Raw genomic sequence first — 15,650 nt, forward strand, 5'->3', positions numbered from 1 at the left:
ATTAGATTTTTGTACAATTTTTTTAAATCATTTCGAACGCAAGGTCTTTTTTACGAATCTCCTTATATGTAAGATTTTATTTAATTTGAAATATAAACTCATCAAGATATGATACAGGAAAATGAGGTTGTAAAAAAAGTCATCACCCTAATGTATATACACTTTACTCACAGTAGATGGTATTCCCTTCGACCTGTCAATGAAAAACGAAAATTATACTTGTGAATATCTTTATTGTTTCCCCTTTTCATTTTTGTTTGCCGTTTTTTAGTGAATGCAAGTACCTGTACATTGCACTTGAATCACAACGCTCAAGTGCTATTGTAAATACAAGTGCAGTTTCCTTATCGTTCAGATTACAATACTAACGTGGATGCAGCCCCTTTGTATTACTCAATAGCAAAAATGAGCCACTTTTTCATTTCATTCGTAATTGTGTGAAAAGTGTCACCTATATTTGTTCAGTATTGTGTTTTTTTTTTTTTTATTATAATTTGAAGTGCGGGATCATAATTTGTTTTTTGGAATGCTTGTGGGTTTAAGTCGGGCTGTTTAGGTGTTATGGTACTGCTTGCGTTATCTTGGTTTGCCACAAAAAAAAAAAAAAAAACCGTGACCAATACAAAAGAGCATGATCTGATTCTCATTCAGTAATGAGAAATGACCCTACGCTAGTGTAGACTTATTAATAAACAATGGTTTGTACACCTTGTACGTAACAACCAATGACGCAAAAATCAATTCATTAATGAATTAATATAAGCTCAAGACGATATGCTTACACTCATAGAAAAATGTTGCTGCTATTGTAGCTGTAATTCTGCTATTACAGCAGTAGTACTGCAACTTCAGAGTAGCAGGCTTACTGCTGAAAAGTCTGTTGTTTGCTGAAAATGACTGCTGCTTTATTATGAAGAGGATGTTAGAAGAAACAAGTAAGAGCGTGCTAAGATCGCCCGGGGCGAATCTTATATACCCTCCACCATGGATTTCGCTGAAATTCGGGACAGTGAGTTGTGTTAGGCCCTTTGACATCTTTTCTCAATTTGGCTCAGATCAGTCCAGATTTGGATATAACTGTCATATAGACCGATCTCTCGGTTTTAGGTTTTGGGACCATAAAAAGCGCATTTATTGTCCGATGTCGCCGCAATTGGGACAGAGAGTTAAGTTAAACCACTCTACTTCTGCAATTTGGTCTAGATCGATCAAGATTTGCATAAAGGCGCATGTATAATCCGATATAACCGAAATTTGACAAATTGACTTAGGTTAGGCTTTTCGACCTCCATGTTGTTTATGGTTCAGATCGGTTTATTTTTAGATATAGCTACTAAAAAAAAACAATATTTTGCAATACACAATTGAACAATGACTTGTTCTTATTAGTATTTGGTCCAAATCAAATCATATTTCAATATAACTGCTAAGGGACTTTCACCGGATTTTGATAAAGGGTGGTTTACATATATACCCGAGGTGGTGGGTATCCAATGTTCGGCCCTGCCGTACTTAACGCCTTTTTACTTGTTAACTTTCCTAAAGCTCTTAAAAAATCACCCTTTATATATAATCTTGATCGTCATAAAAATCTAACATGATCTAGCCATGTCCATCCGTCTTTAAAAACAGAGATGTGGAGCAGAAACTATGTACTGATTTTTTTTTGTTAAGCTTGAAGGTGGGCTAATCGGACTACATCTTGATATAGCCCCCATGTAGACCGATCCATCGATTTAAGGTCTAAGGCCCATAAAAGCCACATTTATTATCCGATTTTGATATAACTTGAGACAGTTAGTTAAGTTAGGCCACTCGTCATCCTACTTCAGTTTGGCTCAGATCGGTCCAGATTGGGATATAGCTGCCATATGGACCGATCTCTCGATTTAAAATCTTTGCCCCATAATAGGCGCATTTATTACCCGATTTCGCTGAAATTTGACACAGTAACTTATGTTAGGCTTTTCGACATACGTGTTAAATATGCTTTTGATCGGTCTAACTTTGGATATAGCTGCCAAAAAGACCAATATTGAACACAAATTAAAAACTGATTTGCATTTATAAGACCATTCATTGTCCGTGCCGAATTTGGTCCAAATTGTATCATTTTTGGATATAGCTGCTATGGGTGCAGCTAGATAATGTAATGCAGTTAGATAATGCGGTTAGATAATGCGGAGCACCTTACAGTATTATGGTATACCAACACTTTGCCAATACTATAGTGTACTTTATGAAGCGGCCATTGTTTCCCGTATGTATCAGTTCTGCTGTCACTTTGTGAGTGCTTGTGCTTTACATGTGTTGATTGGCTATAATTGAGTCTTGTTTTCTCTTCTCATATGTGTCGGGCTGTGTCACATCTGTGGATGTGGGATCACTTCACTGTTGGTATCACATTCTCTCCATATGAGAGACGGCCAATCGTATGGATATCAACACTCATAGGGACAGACGGTGTAATAAAACTGATCTGTCACTGCTGGAAATTAGTTTTTAATGCAATACTCGAGCGGTAAACATGTTCTAAAAGGAACGGTGCGACGCCGTGAAACAATTTTCAAAAATAAAATCAATTTCCAAACGAAGAACAAAACAAAGACGAAGTAATACAAAATATAAATTTTAATTTAATATAAAAAAAAAAAATAATATTACAAATGATTTATTTTGAGTTTTTGTAAAGAAAATTTTCATGAAATTCCAATTTTTTAATATAATAAATAACAAAAAAATCTGCAAAAAGGAAATATAGAAAAAAATATATATAATTCTCTTTCAAGATCTTTAATAATGTGTGAATTAATAGCAAGTTTAGCAACTGAAATCATTTAAATATTGCCCTGTATAATTCAGCTTGCAAGCCGGGCTATCAATCATGATTAACGCAGTTTAAATGGCAGAAAAAGGTGTTAATTTGTATTTGTGCTAAACTCATTTCAAATGTTCCTTGGCATTGTCGTTGCTGCTGCTGCTGCTGCTATTTGCCATTGTTGTGTATAGATGTGTTATGTGATTTATGTTAACATTGAATGTAAGTTTACCTTAAAAGCAATTTTCTATTTCTGTCCTGCCACCATTGATCAAGTTAAGCTCATTTATGAATATTTACTCGGCATATACCATAGTTGAGTTGGGAACGCTAATTAAATCACTTTGATCTTAGATGGAAAATGTAAATGATATCAATCAACTTTAGTTCGATTTAATTTAAATTTGTAACGCATTTGTTATGAATTTGTGTAGGCGAATTATAGTCTGATGGCAAGCCTTGAACTTTGTCATAGTACCTAACAGACGGGTATTTTACTATCGAAAAGAAATGTTTATAAATCTAAGTACATTTCACAAAGAACATGGGTAGTGAATGCGATATTAAGATAAAACATCTAAAGTTTGGCGAGCTAACTACCAACTATCTCCTTATATGGATGCCTTTGTGTGAGCAAAAAAAGTTTAGTCGGTTGGACTGAGAGGTATTAATATCTAAATACAATCATTTTACCAGATTCGGTATAAGTTTAAGAATTTTATTAAAGAGATCGACTTACATGGTTTCGATCTATACCCGAATATAGTCCAACTTGGACCTTAGTAGCAAGGATTGAGTACAACTCACGGGTCCCAATTACCTTCCAATCAGGCAAAATGTGCCTTATTGGAGCTATATTAACAAGTAAAAAGGCGTTAAGTTCGCCAGAGCCGAACTTTGGATACCCAACACCTCGGGTATAAAAACCACCTTTCGTCAAAATGCGGTGAAAAATGCATACCTCATGCCCTATAGCAGCTATATCGAAATATGTTTCGATTTGGATCACAAACTTATAAGTACAAGTCATTGTTCAATTGTGTATAACAAAATATTATGTAAAAAATAAACCGATGACCCATATACGAAACGGATGTCGAAAAGCCTAACCTAAGTCACAATGACAAATTTCAGTGAAATCGGATTATAAATGCACCGTTTATAGGGCCAAGACTTTAAATCGAGATATCGGTCTATATGGCAGCTATATCGAAATATGAACCGACCTGAGCCAAATTAAAGAAGGATGTCGAAATGCCTAACACAACTCACTGTCTCAAATTTCAGCAAAAACGGATAATAAATGTTGGCTTTTATGGGCCTAAGACCCTTAATCGGCGGATCGGTCTGTATCGCAGCTATATCCAAATCTGGACCGAAAATCGGCGGATCGGTCTATATGGGGGCTATATCAAGATGTAGTCGGATATAGCCCATCTTTGAACTTAACCTGTTTAAGGACAAAAAAGGAATCTGTGTTAATATCAGCTCAATATCTCTATTTTTAAAGACTGTAGTCTGATTTCAACAGACAGACGAACAGACGGACGGACATGGCTAGATCATCTTAGATTTTTACGCTGATCAAGAATGTATATACTTTATAGGGTAGGAAATAGATATTTCGATATGTTGCAAACGGAACGACAAAATGAATATACCCCCGACCTTCCGTGGTGGGTATAAAAGCCAGTAAGGAAAGGCAAAAGTCGTGCGGAGCCGACTATATAATTCCCTACACCACCGAGTCTACGTAATACTTTCAATATATAGCACATATATCCAAATCTAGTCAGACTTTAATTTTGCATGCCTATTGAACCTTGTACGATTTTCTTACGATGGTACGAAAATTGTGGCTTCTACAGCCTTAAAAGTTGATACGCATAAAAGGTATATATGGGAGTTTTATCTAAATCTGATTCGATTTTGATGAAATTTTGCACACATATTGGAATATCAATCAAAACATCTCATGACAAATTTTGTAGAGATCCGACCAACATTGTATCTACTACAGCTTTAAAAGTCGAAACGCATATATATATGGGAACTTTACCCAAATCTGGTTCGATTTTGATGAAATTTTTGCATGTAGTACGACGTCAAATAAAACATCTCCAGCAAAATTTTGTTAGGATGGGACCAAAATTGTGGCTACTACAGGCATATCGTATGAAAGATATATATGGAAGCTATATATAGATATATAGCACCTCGTGCCAAATTTGGTAACGATCGGATGAAAATTGTGCCTTCTGCAGTCTTAAAAGGCCATATCGGTTGAAAGATATATATGGGAGTTATATCTAAATCTGAAACGATTTCAATGAAATTTTGCACACATATTGGGACGTCGAAAAAAAACGCTTTGCGCCAAATTTTGTAAGGATCGGGCCAAAATTGTGCCTTCTAAAGCGTTAAAAGACGAAATTTGTACAAATGATGAGATTTTATACAAATATTCGAACATCACAGTAAGCACTTCGTGCCAAATTTGGTAAAGATCGGAACAAAATTGTGGCTTCTACAGCATTAATAGGTCAAATCGGATAAAAGTTATATACGGGAGCTATATCTAAATCTGAAACGATTTCAATGAAATTTTGCACACATATTGGGACGTCGAAAAAAAAACGCTTTGCTCCAAATTTTGTAAGGATCGGACTAAAATTGTGCCTTCTAAAGCGTTAAAAGACCATATCGGAAGAATTATATATCGGAGCTATATATAAATCTGATCCGATTCTGATGAAATTTTGCACACATATTGGGACGTCACAAAAAGCACTTCGTGCAAAATTTTGTAAAGATCGGACCAAAATTGTGCCATCTACAGTCTTAATACGTCAAGCTATATCTAAATCCGGACCGATTTTTTTAAAGCATTAGCGTTCGTCCTTGGACCAAAAAAGAGAATTATGAAAAATGTTGTAAAAATCGGAAAACAAATGCGACCTGTATCTTGATTACAAGAATACATGGACAGACATACAGACGGACATACCTAAATCGAATCAGAGATTCTAAGCCGATCCGTATACTTATCGATGGGTCTAGCTCTTCTCCTTCTTAGCGCTGCAAACAAATGCACAAAAATATAATACCCTGCACCACAGTGGTGGTGTAGGGTATAAATAGTAGGATTGGCTCATCTCAAACTTAAACAAGTAACAAGTAAGAGCGTGCTACGTTCCCCCGGGCCGAGTTCTATGCGCGGTATCTTTTTTTTGGGCAAACAAAGAATATTGAATAAGATCTGTTGTGTTATTGGAGCTATATCAAGTTATCGTCCGATTCGGACCATAATTGAATGCTGAACATTGTACAATAGAAGTCATTGTGTAATATTTCAGTTCATTCGAATGAGAAAAATCGGGAGATCGGTTTATATGGGAACAGCTCCCAATTCGAATCGATTCAGACCATATTAGACACGTGGGTTGAAAGTCATGAGAGAAGCCGTTGTACAAAATTTCTGCCAAATCGAATGCGAATTGCGCCCTCTAGAGGCTCAAGAAGTCAAGATCACAGATCGGTTTATATGGCAGCTATATTAGGTTAAGTACCGATTTGCGTCATACTTATTTTATTGGAAGTTATTGGAAGTCATAACAAAACACCTCATGCAAAATTTCAGCCAAATCGGATGAGAATTGCGCTGTCTATTGGCTCAAGATTCAAGATACAAGATCGGTTTATATGACAGCTTTACCAGATTATTAACCGATTTGAATCATACTTAGTATAGTTGTTGGAAGTGATACCAAAATAATTTTCAGTCAAATCGGACGAGAATTGCGCCCTCTAGAGGTTCTAGAGGCTCATGAAGTCAAGACCCCAGATCGATTTAATGGTAGCTATATCAAAACATGGATCTATTTGGCCCATTTACAATCCCAACCGACCTACGCTAATAAAAAGTATTTGTGCAAAATTTCAAGCGGCTAGCTTTACTCCTTCGAAAGTTGGCGTGCTTTCGACAGACAGACGGACAGTCGGCCGGACATGGCTAGATCGACTTAAAATGACATGACGATCAAGTCTCAGAGATCAAGGGTCCCAGACGAATATTTCGAGTAGTTACAAACAGAATGACGATATTAGTATACCCCCATCGTATGGTGGAGGGTATAAAAAGGTATTACGATCGGCCGTGCCGAACTTTTGATATCCCCACCATGGATATATATGTTATCAAAACTTATTATAACACTTCTATATTCACATTAATGTCCAAATATAGTCCGATGTTAATGATGTTTGGTTCAGGTTCCGAGAAGGTCTAGAGAAGTAATAGTTCGAAATTTCAGCGAAATCGGGTAATAAGTGCGCCGGTCATGTGATTAAGCCCTAATTCGGATGATCGATCTATATGACAGCTATATCTAAATATGGTTCTATCTGGATCTGGATCTTATTAGTGTAGGTCATTTGGGATTGTAAATGGGCCAAATCGGCCCATGTTTTGATAAAGCTGCAATATAAACCGATCTGGGATCTTGACTTCTTGAGCCTCTAGAGGACGCAATTCTTATCCGATTTGGCTCAAATTTGGCGCGAAGTGTTTTGTTATGATTTCCAAAAACTGTGCCAATTATAGTTTAAATCAATCCATAACCTGATATAGCTGTCATATAAACTGATCTTGAATCTTGACTTCTTTACCGACTAATGGGCGCAATTCCTATCAAATGTGGCTGAAATTTTGCATGAGGCGTTTTGTTATGACCGTGTTAAATATGGTCCATAACCAAACTGTGTTAAATATGGACCATAACCAGATATAGCTGCCTTATAAACCGATCTGGTATCTTGACTTCTTGAGCCTCAAGAGGACGTAATTATTATCCGAGTTGGCTGAAATTTTGTACAACGGCTCCTACAACGACCTCCAACATACGTGTCGAATATGGTCTGAATCGGTTTTTAGCCTGATACAGCTCCCATATAAGCCCATCTCCCTATTTTACTTCTTGAGCCCCTAAAAGGCAAACTTCTTATTCGATTTGGCTGAAATTTTACACATAGATTTCTACTGTGGTCTCCAACATTCAATTCATTTAACACAATACTTTCTTTTACCCTTTGTTTGTCTAAAAAGAAGTACAGGAAAAGAACTCGCAAATCCGATCCATGATGCAGGGTATATTAGATTCGGCCCGGCCGAACTTAGCACGCTTTTACTTGTTTATTCTGAACGTAGAACCCATGAATAAGTAAAACGGCGTTAAATTCGGCCGGGCCGGGCCGAACTTTGGATACCCACCACCTCGGGTATATATGTAAACCAACTTTCATCAAAATTCGGTGAAAATTTTATACCTTATGTCCCATATCAGTTATATCGAAATATATTCCGATTTGGACAAACTACTAATAAGTACAGTAGCTATATCTAAAAATAAACCGATCTGAACGATATACGACACGGATGTCGAAAAGCCTAACATAAGTCACTGTTAAATTTCAGTGAAATCGGATTATAAATGAGCCTTCCATGGGGTCAAAACTTAAAATCAAGATATCGGTATACATGACAGCTATATGCAAATCTGGACCGATTTGGGCCAAGTTGCAGAAAAATGTCTAAGAGCCTAACACAACTCCCTGTCCCAAATTTCAGCAAAATCGGATAATTCGGCGGATCGGTCTATATGGGGGCTATATCAAGATATATTCCGATATAGCCCATCTTCGAACTTAACCTGCTTATGGACAAAAAAAAAAAAAAAATCTGTGCAAAGTTTCAGCTCAATATGTCTATTTTTGAAGACAGTAGCGTGATTCAACAGACAGACGGATATGTCTAGATCATCTTAGATTTTTACGCTGATCAAGAATATATATACTTTATAGGGTCGGAAATGGATATTTCGATGTGTTGCAAACGGAATGACAAAATGAATATACCCCCATCCTTCGGTGGTGGGTGTAAAAAGGTATATTTCAAGTATATTGTATGTAGCTGCTTTTAAAATGTTTGAGAGACTTAAATATGCAAATAGTTTGAGCCGTGCGCACTTGTGTTGGGTTTATTTGTTCTATAATTCCGTAATAAATCAAAAGTCATTTACATTTTTATAACATTGTTCCTTTTTGTAACAACTGTTAGTTTTTATTATTGGCTGTACTTTGTACATTTATTGACATTAAAGTTATATAACACAAAAGAATGTGTGGTAAACGAGATTTGAAATTAAATTTCATCGAATGTTCAGAACAGAAATACGAGGGTTGTCTTTTATATTTCGGGATTAGAGAACAAAAACAAATATTAATGATCGAAAATCGCTTTATTGTTTTTCAAAATATTCCCCATTAGATCTATACACATATGCATGCGTTTGAACCAATTGTCGAAGCGCTTTTGCCACTCTGATTGGGGTATTTCCAAAACATACATTCTGAACGCATCAACCGCTTCTTCAGCTGTCGAGAAACGCTGAGTTCTCATTTTATTTTTTACGTACGGGAATAAAAAGAAGTCATTCGGTGCCAAATCAGGACTATACGGCGGATGACTCATCAAATCGATGTTCTTGAGTGCTCAAAAATGCAGCTGTTTAAGTGGATGTGTGAGAGCTCGCATTGTCGTGGTGAAGAGTGATCCGTTTCCGGCGGTTAGTTTTCCTGATTTCTTGGAAGACAACTGGCAATCAAATGGTTGCGTTCCATTCCGAATTGACTGCTCTGCGTTGCGGTACGATTGCGAAATATCCAGTTTTTACCAAAAAACGGGCAATCATTTGCTCGGTACTGCTTCGTGCGCGAGCAACTTTTTTTTTGGATTTGCCTCATCGTGAAAAACCTATACAGTCGACTGCTGTTTACTTTCGTGCACATAGGCGTAAATCCACAATTCATCACCTGTTACAATGTCATAGACGTGTTTCGAAGCACCGCAATCGTATTTTTTGAGCATTTCTTTCGACCAAATTGTGTGAGATCCAGCGCGAATAGATTTTTTGACGATCAAATGTTCAAGCAATATTGCATGTATGCTGGTCCTACTAATGCTTAAGGTTGTCTCAATCTCACGATAGGTCACATGACGATCTTGCAATATCAGCTGGCGCACAGTATCAATGGTTTTTGGAACAATAAAAAATCTTCAAGAAATTCATCTTGGAGTGTACTACATTCTCGGTTGAATTCACCATACCATCGAAAAACACTGGTCCTTGATGGAGCTACATCGCCAAAAATTGAATTAAGTTCATCAATGTATTGTTGTTGAGTTAATTCACGTCGAAAGTTGTAAAATATATTTGAACGAAACTGTCACGATTTAATTCAATTTTTTGGGCGAGATGAATCTTTTGAGTAACTGTAAACAACACAAATAGCTCTCGTATGTCAAAACGTTCTGAGTACGAATAACCTCAAAAATGTCAAGCTTTTCGATAGAAATGTCAGTTGGCAGATTGCAACACAAGGGTTGTGCAATCCAGAAATATAAAAGGCCACCTCGTATATGTACTTGTAGCATTGTTGATGGGAGTATTCTTGCAAAACAATTTTGAAATCCCACCTCCATCAAATGATCCAAAATTAATGTATGACAGACTTAGAATTTTTAAATGGATTAAGTTATTACGTTTTTATACCCACCACCGAAGGATGGGGGTATATTCATTTTGTCATTCCGTTTGCAACACATCGAAATATCCATTTCCGACCCTATAAAGTATATATATTCTTGATCAGCGTAAAAATCTAAGACGATCTAGACATGTTCGTCCGTCTGTCTGTTGAAATCACGCTACAATCTTCAAAAATTGAGATAATGAGCTGAAACTTTGCACAGATTCTTTTTTTGTCCATAAGCAGGTTAAGTTCGAAGATGGGCCAAATCGGACTATATCTAGATATAGGCCCCATATAGACCGATCCGCCGATTTTGGGTCTTAGGCCCATAAAAGCCACATTTATTATCCGATTTTGCTGAAAATTGGGACAGTGAGTTGTCTAAGGGCCTTCGACATCCTTCGTCAATTTGGCCCAGATCGGTCCAGTTTTGGATATAGCTGCCATATAGACCGATCCTCCGATTTAGGGTCTTAGACCCATAAAAGCCACATTTATTATCCGATTTTGCTGAAATTTGGGACAGTGAGTTGTCTTAGGCCCTTCGACATTCTTCGCCAATTTGGCCTAGATCGGTCCAGTTTTGGATATAGCTGCCATATAGACCGATCCTCCGATTTTGGGTCTTAGACCCATAAAAGGCACATTTATTATCCGATTTTACTGAAATTTGGGACAGTGAGTAAGGTTAAGCCCCTTGACATACTTCTGCATTATGGCACAGATCGGTCTAGATTTGGATATAGCTTCCATATAGACCGTCTCTAGATTTAATGTTTTGGGCCCATAAAAGCCGCATTTATTGTCCAATGTTGCCGAAATTTGGGACAGATAGTTAAGTTAAGCCCCTTCACATATTTCTGCAAGTTGGTCTAGATCGATCAAGATTTGCATATAGCTGCCATATAGACCTATATCGCGATTTAAAGTCTTGGCCCCAAAAAGGCGCATTTATAAACCGATTTAACTGAAATTTGAGACATATACGACATACACGTTGTATATGGTTTAGATCGGTTTAGTTTTAGATATAGCTACTAAAAAGACCATTATTTTTGTTATACACAATTGAACAATGACTTGTATTTATTAGTATTTGGTCCAAATCGGATCATATTTCGATATAACTGCTATTAAAATTTTTATGACAAATAACGCAGATCCTCGGTCGAGTTCCAGTTTTAGCAAAGAATAATAAGATGTTGTTATGGTTCAGTTCTGAAACTTTATTCCGGGTTATCCAATGCTTCTGAATTAGGGCAACATGAATCTTGCCCTTGCTGATTTTCTCCATCACAGCGTGTGTAGCTCTCTCGCTAAGGTGGAGGTTTATCTGGATAACCAATATCATTAGTCCTCTAATATATGGGATTTTTAGTAATGGGTGATAATCTAATCGCCTGCTCTTAATGACCTAAGAAGAACAGTTCGGCAAGTCTCTTCTCCGCTCGACGTTGATCCCAAAAAACCATTTTACATTACATTCGAAACGGAAAACGCAAAATCAAATATTTGTCCTGTTATCATCCCAGGTAGTTGAGCACTTCAAACCAATGACGTGACACTTGAATTAAAATTCGCTATTTGTATTTGCGCGAATTTATGTCAGTGTTGGGCACATGTGGTAGTGTGCTTAATATTTCCAAGCCCTTGGGGTTATGGTCTTGTTCGCATACACAAATATGTGCAACAGTGTATGTGTATTTGCCCGCCACTGATTTAAATGCAATGTTATTGCACATTAATGCTAATTATCATAAAGGAAAAAGCAAAGATAAACAATGATCAATGTACGTATAATTAAAAACGTGTAACTTTTTCTTTACATTTCAGAATTGTTTATAACTTCAAGTTAACAACAAAAACATCAAAATGATATCACGGTTAAAATGCAATTTTATAAGCAGCATGTCATCGGACTCTCAGAGCCAGTCTTCACCTGTATCAGACAAATCGGTTTTAGAGCCATTGGCCGATCCGAATAAATTCCACAAACAAGTGTCCATTGATCCTGAACCTGATTCTTTGGACAGTGTTCTCTCGAATCCACACTCATATCCCATAACAATAATACCGAATCGTCCTACCACCTACTATGGATTGACCATGCACAATGGAAAGCCATTTACGAAAGAGGCAAGCTACAGGTAAGATTAAATCAATGCAACCAATAAAAGATACAATATACGACCTTCTTTCTATACCTAACAAAAACAGATAGTGGGGTGGTGTTATGTGTAGTAGGTATGGGAATTCTAGCATAAGTTTAATAATACTTGAAGTAATGTTTTATAGTCACCCCAAATGCTGGGCCAACTTTAGTCAGTACCCTAAATTTAGATAGATCAAGGCTACATAACTAGGTAAATTTGTAGTTCGGTGTTAAATCTCACTCATACAATTTTTATTCATTGTTGTACCGCAGCAGCGACAGCCCAAAGCCTATGGTGGGAAACTAACAAACGAACTCCATACTGGCAATCCAAGCAGGGCGCCTTAACATTTGTATAACGAGAATTTATTTTAGTAAAATATGCCCGACTTTCGACCGGTCATTGCATTCTTACTTGCATTATATTCTTTCTTTAGATTGATTGCCACCAATTTTTTTTATATAAAAAAAACCGTAAGGAAAGGCAAAAGTCGGGCGGTGCCGACTGTGTAATACCCTACACCTATCCTATAAGTACAATGTGGGACCTATATTCAATTCTGAACTAATTTTGATGGACCTCGGCGAGCAAATATGTTCAAACTGTAAAAACTACGGTTGACAAATGACAATGTTATGGCAAATTACTCAAAATCTGACGAACATATATATGGGAGCTATATCTTATTCTGAACCGATTCCGAGCAAACTTCTCAGATAATGTGGTAGTCATCGAGGAAAGCATTGTGCTAAATTTTGGCAAGATTGGTTAAACAATGCGCTTGCAGTGGCTCTTAGGGTGAAAATCTGGCGATATACATTATGACAGCTATATCTAAATCTTGGCCGATTTCCATGAAATTCACCAGTAATATTGAGAGTTATAAGAAAATCCTTCCTGCAAAATTTCGACAAAATCGGTTAACAAATGAGCACCTTTTTGGAATATTTCTCAAAATCGAACATATATGTATGTACATAAAAATCCGAACCGATTTCGAGCAAAATCCTCAGGTACTGTGGCAGTCGTCGAAGACTGCGTTTTGTAAAATTTTGGCAAGATGGATCAATAAATGCGCTTGCTGTGATTATAGAAAGTAAAATCGGACGATATATATGTATATATATGAGAGCTGTATCTAAATCTGAACCGATTTCGACTAAACTTTATAGATATTGTGGAAGTCGTCGAGGAAAGCATTGTGCAAAGTTATGGGAGGATTCGTTAATAAATGCGCTTGCAGTGGCTCCAAGAGTCAAAATCGGGCGATATAAATATATGAGAGCTATATCTAAATCTGAACCGATTTCTTCGAAAATCACCAATAATGTCGAAAGTCACTAGAAAATCTTTCCCACCGAAATTCGAAAGAATCGGTTGACAAATTACCATTTTATTGCATTATTACTGCATTATTTTATTGCATTATTACTGCAAATTGGACGAACATATATATGGGAACTATATCCCAATCTGAACTGGTTTCTATAAAATTCACTTGTAATGTCGGGAGTCACAAGAAAATCCTTCCTACCAAATATCGAGAGAATCAGTTAAAAAATGACAATTTTATTGCAGTATTACTGGAAATCGGACGATTATATATATATATATATATATATATATATATATATATATATATATATATATATATATATATATATATATATATATATATATATATATATATATATATATATATATATATATATATATATATATATATATATATATATATATATATATATATATGGGAGCTATGGCCACATCTGAACCGATGTTTCCCAATTTCAATAGGCTTCGTCTCTAGGGCGAAAAACATGTCCATACCAAATTTGTAGACGATCGGATGAAAATTGCGACCTGTAATTTGAACACAAATTAATATAGACAGACGGACAGACAGACGAATCAAAAAGTGATTCTACAATATGTCGATCGGTATACTTATCAATGGGTCTATCTTTCTTCCTTTTGGGTGTTACAAACTAATTCACTAAATTATAATACCCTGTACCACAGTAGTGGTTTAGGGTATAGAAATCATTTATTTCATGTGATCGCTTTGTGTAAGTGAAAATATTGTATTTTATGACCACTTCATATTAAACGAGGTGTGAAATCGTTATTTTAATGGCAACCGATTCAAATGTAAATATTTTTTTACAAATAAACAACGACAGGCAACCGTCCAAATAGATATGATATCTACAGGGTTTTCTCATGTCAAAGATAATTTCAAAAGTCAACAGAAAATAAACGTTAAATTCAAAAATTGTTTTATAGCTTTTATAGCGCCATAGTACGTTTAAATGGAAATAAAAGTATTTTTTTTTCAATTCGCAACTTACTTAACTACACTCATCATTCTAGTAGTGATTAGCAGCAACTAACTTTATAAATCAATAATACTAAAGTTGCTAAAGCAAATTTCAATGAATTTAATGGTATTTGATTATCACAAAATTTAGTTCAAAACGTTCCGGGCATAAATTCAGATCGAAGCGGTTTGGCTCGGCTCAGCTTGAGAACGGGTTCTTGATCCTTCCTCTCAAAGGATCAAAGTAACGAAAATTTTGTTATTTCTACTCCTTCTTGGTTTAGTGGTATTATTTTATTTATTACAACGGTATCGGATGTTAACGAACGAGATGCCTAATGCAAAACTTACAGATGTTCAAGTCCTCAAAGAAGAGGACGAAAATTTTGCCGAAAAGGAGGAGCAAAGTGTTTTAACAAATCATTGGAAGCGTCAGTATATGCGTGGCGTATCTACCACACCTTCCCAAGGTGGTGTCTACTATGAAGCGTTAAAAGGATCAAGCAATTCACTGGCGAAAGGGTGGGTGAACTACTACATTTTGTTTTACAAATGGAATGATAAACGAAGAAGTGGATTTATTTTAAAATATATATATAACAATTTAATGGATAAGTGGAATTTAGAAGCATCGGTTTTGGCCAATACAATACCAGGACCTGTTATGTCTAACAAAAATAGCAGAAGAAGCTTGAATTGAACCTTCAGTATTCTGATAATCGAGATGGAATATAAACAAGCAAATGCATGCTAAGTTCGGCCGGGTCAA

The 15,650-nt window shown here is 36.2% G+C and overlaps 1 protein-coding gene across 8 annotated transcripts in view; it reads left to right on the top strand.

The window, feature by feature from the left end:
• The first annotated feature begins 2,485 nt into the window (after nucleotides 1–2,485).
• LOC106081649 (G protein-activated inward rectifier potassium channel 3) overlaps nucleotides 2,486–15,650 on the top strand; it is a 41,288-nt gene continuing 28,123 nt past the window's right edge. Inside the window, exons 1-3 of one of the 8 annotated variants that reach the window (XM_013243771.2) lie at nucleotides 2,486–2,612; nucleotides 2,790–3,040; nucleotides 12,242–12,555. In XM_013243771.2, the coding sequence (XP_013099225.1) occupies nucleotides 12,281–12,555 (275 nt within the window). In that variant the 5' untranslated portion in view covers nucleotides 2,486–2,612; nucleotides 2,790–3,040; nucleotides 12,242–12,280. Of the gene's footprint in view, nucleotides 2,613–2,647; nucleotides 3,041–12,241; nucleotides 12,556–15,074; nucleotides 15,404–15,650 lie in introns of those variants that run through there. The other 7 variants (XM_013243772.2, XM_013243773.2, XM_059363204.1 and 4 more) reach the window with 7 other exon arrangements.

Source organism: Stomoxys calcitrans, chromosome 2, assembly GCF_963082655.1.
Source record: "Stomoxys calcitrans chromosome 2, idStoCalc2.1, whole genome shotgun sequence".
Taxonomy (NCBI): domain Eukaryota; kingdom Metazoa; phylum Arthropoda; class Insecta; order Diptera; family Muscidae; genus Stomoxys; species Stomoxys calcitrans.